This window comes from Rhagoletis zephyria, unplaced genomic scaffold, assembly GCF_001687245.7.
Source record: "Rhagoletis zephyria isolate East Lansing unplaced genomic scaffold, Rhagoletis_zephyria_1.1 Rzeph_scaffold_01871, whole genome shotgun sequence".
In the NCBI taxonomy this organism is placed as follows: Eukaryota; Metazoa; Arthropoda; class Insecta; order Diptera; family Tephritidae; genus Rhagoletis; species Rhagoletis zephyria.
The window spans coordinates 82463-92116 of NW_016158955.1; the positions used below are offsets into that span (position 1 = coordinate 82463).

General features: G+C 34.7%; 1 protein-coding gene across 1 annotated transcript in view; it reads left to right on the top strand.

Annotated features, from left to right (window-relative positions):
• LOC108365441 (neuroglian-like) overlaps positions 1–6820 on the top strand; it is a 75137-nt gene extending 68317 nt beyond the window's left edge. Inside the window, exon 5 of the mRNA XM_017619469.1 lies at positions 6703–6820. Within this exon, the coding sequence (XP_017474958.1) occupies positions 6703–6706 (4 nt within the window). The 3' untranslated portion in view covers positions 6707–6820. The remainder of the gene's footprint in view (positions 1–6702) is intronic.
• Positions 6821–9654: the final 2834 nt, after the last annotated feature.

Genomic DNA, 9654 nt, shown 5'->3' on the forward strand with positions numbered 1-9654 from the left:
TTTTTTTTTGACAGAAATAAAAACAGTGTGAAAATACCTTTCTACTGAGATCCCATAAGTCTAAATCAGAATAGTTTTAGCCCAGTTATTTTTCGTAAATCAAACTTTGAAAAAAGTAAAAAAACAGCTTCAAAAATCTCATTCTTACGATTCCGTTGAAAAGATTTTTAAATATTTTTATGCAGATTTTTAAAGCTTAATCTGTTTTGTCATCTGAGGGGACTTTTTTCAAAAAGTTCTTTACGAAACTATTTTTATTCATAAAAAACTTAATTTTTGGAGGTATTTTCAAATCGGTCCAGCTCACTTAAATCTTAATAGTTTTCCCAAATATTTTGGTGAACGTCTTAAAATATAATAAATTTTGTAATCCCGGCGGAAAACCGCAACTTTTTTTGGTGATGCAGTCTAATGTACGTATGTATTTCTTTGTTTGCTCAGGGGTTATAAATGACCACCAAAAACCTGAATTTGACATACCAAATACAGAAGTATTGAAATAAAACTAACCATTAAATAGTAATTATGGCATATCGTAAAATCAAATGCCACCATAAAGCAATGGCAAGTGGAAATGATAAGCTTACAAAGCTTACATGCGAGTACATACATTTACAATGTTTACCAAATTTGTTTATGTACATACTACATATTTCTTATTATTATTTTGATTGAAAATGATAGCCAATAAGTATTGTATCAAGAACTACTAAATTAGGGTCGCTTATCGGCAGCGCTTTGGTACCACTTCCACTCATATGTATTTACTCATATGGATCTACATATAACTATGTATGCACATACATACATATGTAATTATTTATTTTTTTGTGTCAATACAATTTTAATTGTCATATCCGCCAAAGCTGGTTGCAACAATTATTAAATATGCATAGAATGTGTATGCTGGAATGCCATGTTGCCATTAAAATCGCTTAAGTACAACTGTACTCGGCATGTATGCACATATGTATGTACTAATTTTATTGATTTGTTTTAGCCAAAACATGCAAAAACAACATATATATGGATGTATCTACATACATGTTAAGGCACATACACAGGTGCAGGCTCAAAATAAAAAATTGCATTCGACTAGGTCGCTCCCTAGAACGCCAATCCTACCTCTGCTATTTTTTTTCTGTTTTGAGGTCTCTCAAAGCATTCTAAGTTTATCATGTATTTAATAAAGGGGGGGAAAAAAAACATTTTTTGTCGAAATGGTATAGAATTTTCTGTTTCTCTTCAGGAGACTTCAAAAATAATACCCACTTGTTTAATAAACCAATTTTTAATATTACAGCTTTTTTTATGGGATCCCATTGCATTTTTTGGGGTTTTCGGGGGACCCATAGAAATTGTTCATATGTGTTTCTTTTAATTGACAATTTGGTATTATTCCTTAAAGTCTTCTGGTGATAAACCGAGTTTGCCGATTGAAAAATTTACATTTTCAAAGATTATATACCATGTCTATGAAAAATTATTTTTTCCTTCTAACGGGTGATTTTTTTGAGGTTAGGATTTTCATGCATTAGTATTTGACAGATCACGTGGGATTTCAGACATGGTGTCAAAGAGAAAGATGCTCAGTATGCTTTGACATTTCATCATGAATAGACTTACTAACGAGCAACGCTTGCAAATCATTGAATTTTATTACCAAAATCAGTGTTCGGTTCGCTTTACGTCCGATTTATGGTCTACATAATCGACCAAGTGAGCAAACAATTAATGCGATTGTGACCAAGTTTCGCACTCAGTTTACTTTATTGGACATTAAACCAACCACACGAATGCGTACAGTGCGTACAGAAGAGAATATTGCGTCTGTTTCTGAGAGTGTTGCTGAAGACCGTGAAATGTCGATTCGTCGCCGTTCGCAGCAATTGGGTTTGCGAAACACATTTCGAACCGAACACTGATTTTGGTAATAAAATTCAATGATTTGCAAGCGTTGCTCGTTAGTAAGTCTATTCATGATGAAATGTCAAAGCATACTGAGCATCTTTCTCTTTGACACCATGTCTGAAATCCCACGTGATCTGTCAAATACTAATGCATGAAAATCCTAACCTCAAAAAAATCACCCGTTATAAAGTACATGGCTAACTTTGATCGCTTTGAGCGCCCTTGAACTATTTTTTGTTTTAAATAAAAAGAGTGGTTTATTTTTTTTTGTTGATGTAGAACACTCCTAGATGGTGAGAGCAATAGAATACCGACATTACTTTTTTCGCACGCATTTTTGGACCACCATAATGTAGATATATGTACATATATATGCATACTACTTACACCTGCACCTACCATTGAGTGCTAATCACCGTAAAGTTGAAGCGTGCGCGCTCGTAACATCACTTCAGCTATAAAATGTGCATATTTGTATGCGAATCAATACAGGCGCAAATTATGCACGTAGAATATCCATATGTACATATGTATATAGACATATACATATTTTATTATGCGAGTTTGTTCATAAACGGTTGCTAGGAGAGCGACATACAGCAATTGGGGTTCCTGCAAAACCGCTTTGTGGCATACAAAATGTCGGCGTGTTCAATGTTTGTTTTCAATAAGTGAACTTGTACACATGCAGATATACATACATACATATTTGTGTGATATTCATGCCACAAATTCCTATGCGCCACGTTTACAATGTGCCACAACACAGCAACAACAATAAAGACAACGACAGCATTTGACAACAGTATCACTTTTTCAGCTCGAAAAAAACCCATAAAGCTATAGCTATAGTACATACAAGCTAGGTGAGAATTCCTCACAAATTCCTTTACTTTATATAGGTACATATGTATGTACATATGTACATTATAGTGGTCCAATTTTTGTGTGGGAAAAAAAGTTCATACTAGAAAACAGGGCTCGCCCTTAGTTTTTTCCTTTTGATATTTGTAATATCTATACCAACATTCAGTTTTCTACTGCTCAATGACCTTGAAATGCGCTAATGGATCGCTGTGAAAAATATTGGGGATTTTTATAAAAAGCTACTGTTGCCATGACAACTGAAGCTTGTGATATTTTAATAGATAATTTAAATTTGAAATGTTCTTAGGTTACTTAACCAAATGTTTGATTAATATATTGACTCAATACTTCTAGAGTAAAATATGAGCGTCATGAGCATCCTCTAAATGGATACTTAGAAACGTAAGGTTTGGTACCAGCACCTCTTTCGGCAAGAGGAAAAATTTTGGAAAGTGCCCCAAACCCTATCTGGGAAAAATTTTTTTTTGGACCACTCTAATGTACATACATACTTGTACACCTGTACATCTAAGCTTTTATGCCAATTTTATGCCTATTTGTAAATTGTTGTTGTACTATATGTAGTACATGCATTCGTTTGTACCTAGTGTAATATTATCTATACAAAGTATTTATCTATCTACAAACATATGTATGTTCATACATACCATTGAATAACTTTTTCTCGCGCCCAAGTTAGTACAAAGAGAAAATATTGTACGCCAACATTTGCACGTTTGTGGCAGACAGAGAAATATCTATGTATATAAATGAATGAATGAGTTATTATATTTATGTGTGTGGTTAACCGAAATTGCTAAAAAGTGGTTTACTGTGAGCTTGATTTATGAGCTTTATAGTATAGTATAGGCGTATGGCAAAGTGGGGAACCACGAACTTAAAAATTAATGAATTAAGTACCTATTATAAGCAGGAACGAATTTCATAAAAAAAGGTTTTCTGACTACGGAAGTAACACTGCGTTCCGAGTGCCTACGTTCAAGATGTCCAAAAAGTCAGTAGAAATTAACATCGTGCCGCCACTCTAGACTTTCTTGGAAAAAAGCTTAACACCTTTAATGCGCTGCAAAACTGCATACTCAAATAATTCTGAAACATTTATTAAAAAGTTGAAAATTTGTTGAATTTCCGCGAGTTTTGCACAAAGTTTAGGAGTTCTATTTTCATGTTTTTTGTTGTTGAATGAACCATCTTTTTATACAAAATTGACGGAAAAATATTAGAATAAAAATTGTTGCATATATTGTGAAAAATTTTCTGTGCCCATACTTTGTTCCGGCAATGTACTTATCTGAAGAAAAAGAATTTTATCTAAGCATTGAAATTACATAAAATTTGCGCTATTTAAAATTCCAAGGTTTTTTTTTTTACTTATAAGCGATTTTTTGAAATCTTGACTTTTCGAATATCGAATAAACCGGATTTTTTTATCAAACAACCCGGGGTTTTTCACTTCATACAAATTTTGACCTCTCAATGAAAGTTGCGAGTTTTTCGAAATTTTCAAGGCTTTTTCCAGGTTAAGGGAAACTCATAAATAGTTTTAAATTATATCCTAGGATATTCCACCTCCGAAGAAGCTTTTTTATGGCAGAAGTACGCGCCGAAGGGCGCTGGTACTTGAAAAACCTATCTTTCTGTTGCCGGGCCCTACTACTCTATCCGAAAAAAGTCGGGAAAAAAGCAATAAGGTATTAAAAAAGTTAAAATAAGACTAAAGGCTCTATTATACAAATTCTTGTCACAGTTTTTATTACGGAAAAATTTATGAAAAAGTTTAAATTTGTCAGTAAAAAAATTTTAACTTACTTTGCCTTGCCATTTAAAGAATAAATGATTTTACCATTAATTTTTGCTAAAACAATCCCTGGTATTTGGAACACATTTTTATTGAACAAAATTTTAGCTATTCCTTTTTAAACCCTCATACCACCTCCTTTGAACTCGTATTTTAAGACGAACAGATTTACCAAATTTTAACAAACAAAATATGAAAAATATCAACTTTGCATTTTAAATCCGATCAGAGGCCGTAAAAACGCTAATCCTTTGAATTCTTTTGACTTTGCTCCAGCTTCGCATTAATCTTTAGGAACATGGTCGAGCATAAATTTACACAAATAAATGCAGCACAGCGAACAACAGAAAAATATGCAAAAGAAGAAACCCGACGTCGCGTAATCGTCCATAAATCACAGACTGCAGCATTTGCTTTCAAAGCCAATTCAAAATCCACATCATCAACTGCCATCCACTTTTTTCTTTTTAACACTCACCGCAACCTGTCAGCTAAGGAGCCACACAGCTCACGTCTGGAACGCTTACAAAAACAAACGAAAACGTACTCGGTACGCGCCTGCGTATACTTGTCTCGAATCAGCAACCCTGAAATCCTGTTGCTGCGTTCCTACAAAGCAAATTTGCCATACTAGAATATACATATGTATGTATGTATGTCTGTAGGTACATACCTCAACATTGCATCACATTGCAATAATGTTTTTCCCCCACATAATTTACGCTTTATGTACCGACATCAGAAGTAGAAGAGGAAAAGCGGTTCGAAGGTGCGCGGAGCAAAATCACTTGGAGGGCGAAAACTGTACAGCTTACGCATGGATTACTAGAGCCAGCCACAATAACAACGACAGTGGCATTGGCACTGCCATCAGCAGCATCTGCATTCAGACTCTGTTAGTCAGCTACGAACAACACCGCCATTCAGTGTAACTAACTGTGCCACCCTGTTTTTGTGTCATCATCGTCGGCAGCAGCATCGTCATTCCCATTGCCAGTCAGTGGCGCGCCTTTCGACATGCCGTCACAACTCTATGTGTACGCCGTGGCGCAACAACGCAACCCATTTCTTCTTCAATACACTGTGTTCTTCTTCCCCTTTGCGTATGGCTCTGTCGATTTTGCTTTACCTTGACTGACTCCGAGCACTTGACTCTCAATCAGCTTCAAAGTGAATTCCATGCCAATTCAACATCCAACTTAACTGTAGCTGTTGCTGCCTCCCGATTGTTGTGTGTGGTGGAGTTGAAGGTCTTCTGGTTTTGGCTTGGTTCTTGGTTGGCTGTTGGCTGTTGGCTGTTGATGAAGCAGCGGGGGGTTGGGTTACAATGAGGTTGCAAAAGGTCAGCAATAGGTTAGGTTTGTGTTAGATGTCTTTATTTGTGCACTTTTGGTTCGGTTTATTGTACATGCCTGCGCGACTATGTGAAACACTTGGTTTTTATTGATGTCGCTGCATTTAATTAATCAAGTAAAAACGGAAGATGTATTTTTGAAATATTATGTTTGAAAAGGTGACCGATGACTTTTTAAATTCTAATTCTAAATTGAGCTTGGGCTGCTGATAATTGTGTACATGAGTTAGTGTAAAGCGAACGTATAATTTTTTGAAGAAAATTTCCTGAAAAAGGTTAAAGTATCATGGTGCTGCCCGATTACGTTCAACCCAAAAGTTCTTTCGTGTCTTTCTTAAACAAAAAAAAATTTATAGAAGATAATTTTACTTGCTTAAAAAGATAGTCATCTTAGCAGATCTGCGTAAAAGTTTTTATATAAACTCTTCCTACATGCTGAGGTTGGGTTAGGTTGCTAATTAAAACAAAAAATAAAACCAACTCACCTCGGCTCTGTGAAGTAACCGATTCTGATACAATGGATCCAAAACCGCTACTAATTTTTTTCAAAAACATCTTGGTGTCTACGAACCTTAGCAACTATCCACCGCTTCTAAGATTGTTAAATACATACTTACAAAGGCACATTAAATCTTTTGGCAACGAATTATTTGTTGAACTAGAATTAAACATATGTATGTGTTTATAAGTATACCATTTCATAGTAAGTAAATAATTTACTAATTTTTGCAAATTTTTTCTTTTCTTTTAGGTAAGTTTCGTCCTCTGCAACGACTATAATGAAAAACTCAAAAGGCTTTTCCTTCATGGATATAATATTTTATATGCATGTGAAATGGTCATTATCGCTAGAGTGTACAAGTAATTAAAAGGTAAGATTTCCGAAAAAGGGTAAATATGAAAAAAAAAATAATAATAATTAAAATATTAAATGCCCACTCAATTATTGCATACAAAATATACGTACATTTTTCTACATTTACATGAGGGTAATGCAATGCTTTTGCACCGTTAATATTACGTACTAAAAATAGTTAATTTATGTAGGTATGTATGCACATATATCTACTGCCACTTTACTACTTATAAACAAGAAGTATGTGTACAGTGTCGCACTAAATTATTGGCACAGGAAATGTTTTGCAATATGTATATGCAAATTTTTTTTTCTTTAATTTTTTCCGATAATTTTTTATGAAAATTTTGTTATTTTACTACAACAAAAAATATAAAAATAATTTGCTTTTAAATTTTTCCTAATAAACAATCGTGGTAGAAAGCTCAATAAAAATATTAAAAATAAATTAATTTATTTTTTTGTTGTGGTATAAAATATAATTTTATAAAAAAAAATAGTGGAAAAAATTTAAGTAAAAAATGGTGCATAATGTAATGTGAGAAATTCCTTGTGAAAATAATTTATTGTGGCACTGTACATATACATATTTACAAAAAAAAGTCTCATTATTATGATTCCGTTGAAAAGATTTTTAAATATTTTTGTGCAGATTTTTTAAGCTTAATCTGTTTTTTCATCCGAGGGACCTTTTTTCAATAAGTTCTTTAAGAAACTATTTTTATTCATAAAAAACTCCATTTTTGGAGGTATTTTTCCGAAATATTTTGGTGGGCGTCTTAAAATATAATAGATTTTATAATTCAATTGGAAAAACAGCACCGATTTTTTTATGGGGAGTGATACAGTCTAATGTACAAAAGTAGATATAAGTACATATACGACTTCATAAACATATAAATAAATTGCCTATGCTAGGCGCACTTCCGTTTGGCCAGAGCTAAAAACGTATATATGCATATATATGTACAAACATAAATAACAGCAATTGCCATTATTCTCTTGGCCACTTGCCGACCACGCTATTTCACCTGATGTTGATAATAACGTTGGCCTGAATGAGTATAAAAATAGAATGAAAGAAGAAAAGTTCAAAGAATTGTGTGCGGAAATAAGAAAATTGTATGCAAAGCGCACTTATACACACATACATGCATATCTACTATGTATTACAAACGATAAGCGGACTACTCTGTGTAAAGAAACTAGTACGGGATTGCAATTAAGCTGTAAGTAGGTTGGTTGGCGAGGTGCATAACCAGCCAGCCGCCGCATAAGCTCTGATTCGCCCCACATGCCTGACTCACGGTGTAGCCGCAGCGCCCAAATGTTTTGCACAGCACTGAATTTGAGTGATCGTAATGCCACAGGTGCCTTTTCATAGTATCTACATAAATCCATTCATTTCTATTGTACTGATTCGTATGTAAGGATATTGCTGGGGATTATTATTATATACAAATGCACGTAAATAGCAGCGCCATTGTAGTGCTTCAATAAGAACTGCTTAGGCGGATGGGAGGGCGTACAGTACAAACTTAACTTGAGGAACTATAAACGAGTTCTAAGAAAGGCAAAGAGAAGCTTAGAAAGGTACTCTCCGGGTCACACCCGACAACACCGAGTTGTCTGCATAAATCCAACGAAACGTCAGCAGAGACGGAGGAACTAACTCTTGATCTGCTCTTGATGACGCACTTTCCTGGTGTCACAGCTAATAAACCTGAGACACTACAAAAGAAAGAGGAGGCTCTACAAAATAGATGGGGTAAACCGAAAGCCCTTCATTGAGGAAATCCTCTCCAAGGAGAAGATCTTCTGGGCTATTGAAACCTTCAAACCATACAAGAGCCCAGGACAAAACTCATATAACCGGAATGGGACGTGAAAAGTTCGAGAAAGAACCTTTTGTTGAGCAAAGGAGAAATCTCTTTGGCTATGGATCTGCTGACCCGTCACATCACTCCAGTGAGGCAAGCGGAGAGGTTCGGGGTGCCATTCGACCCAAAAACGCTGTGTGCTCAAAATGAAACGTCGCAGGAAGCTGATATCCACCCCATAGAGTTCCTCTCAGGCCTATTCTGCTTGTTACCGAACATTTTGTAACTGGGAAATTTTGTTACCAAAAAATGGCACCGGGAGTCCATTTGTATTGGTCGCTGCCATCGATGACGTTATCGATATGATTATCAACATATTTATCGATAACATCTTAAATATATCTGTGCCTATATTTTTCAGAACATTTCTTTGAAACAGTTTAACCCTCCAACTCCTCAATAGGTGGGGCTTTCCTCTCTTTTTTTTTGTATTTTTTTGCCCTTTTCTAAAAAAGGATAAAAAAAGTCCACTTATTGACAGTTAGAGGGTTGAAGAAAAAAAATGTCCTCCGTCGTATTTTACTTAAAAATGTAAGGATGCCATGGTTTCCTACGCCGATTCCCCCTAATAATGTGCAAAAGGGAGGAAACTTTTCCATCCCCTCTAATAAAACGCTTGACGTAAACTTTCGAAACGCCAATACACGAATATTGTTTTTTTTTTGTCCCCTCAGAATCCGTTGCCAGAATCGTTTTATTTTGGAAAAAGTTTGCTTTTGTTGAACAGTGTTATTTACCCTATCTAAATCAAGAATGTCAGACATCAATATATACATGCATACATACATAAATATGTGCAGCCCTAATTCGTAACTTACTCCCAATAGCCTTCTTTCCATGACAAATTGAAATTAAACATTACCATATTAGTTTTCCTCAAAATTATAAGCATTATATGTACATATATTTCGTTGGTTCTTTCAATTATAGGAAACCCTAATTAGTGTCGTGCGTAAATATAAAAAAT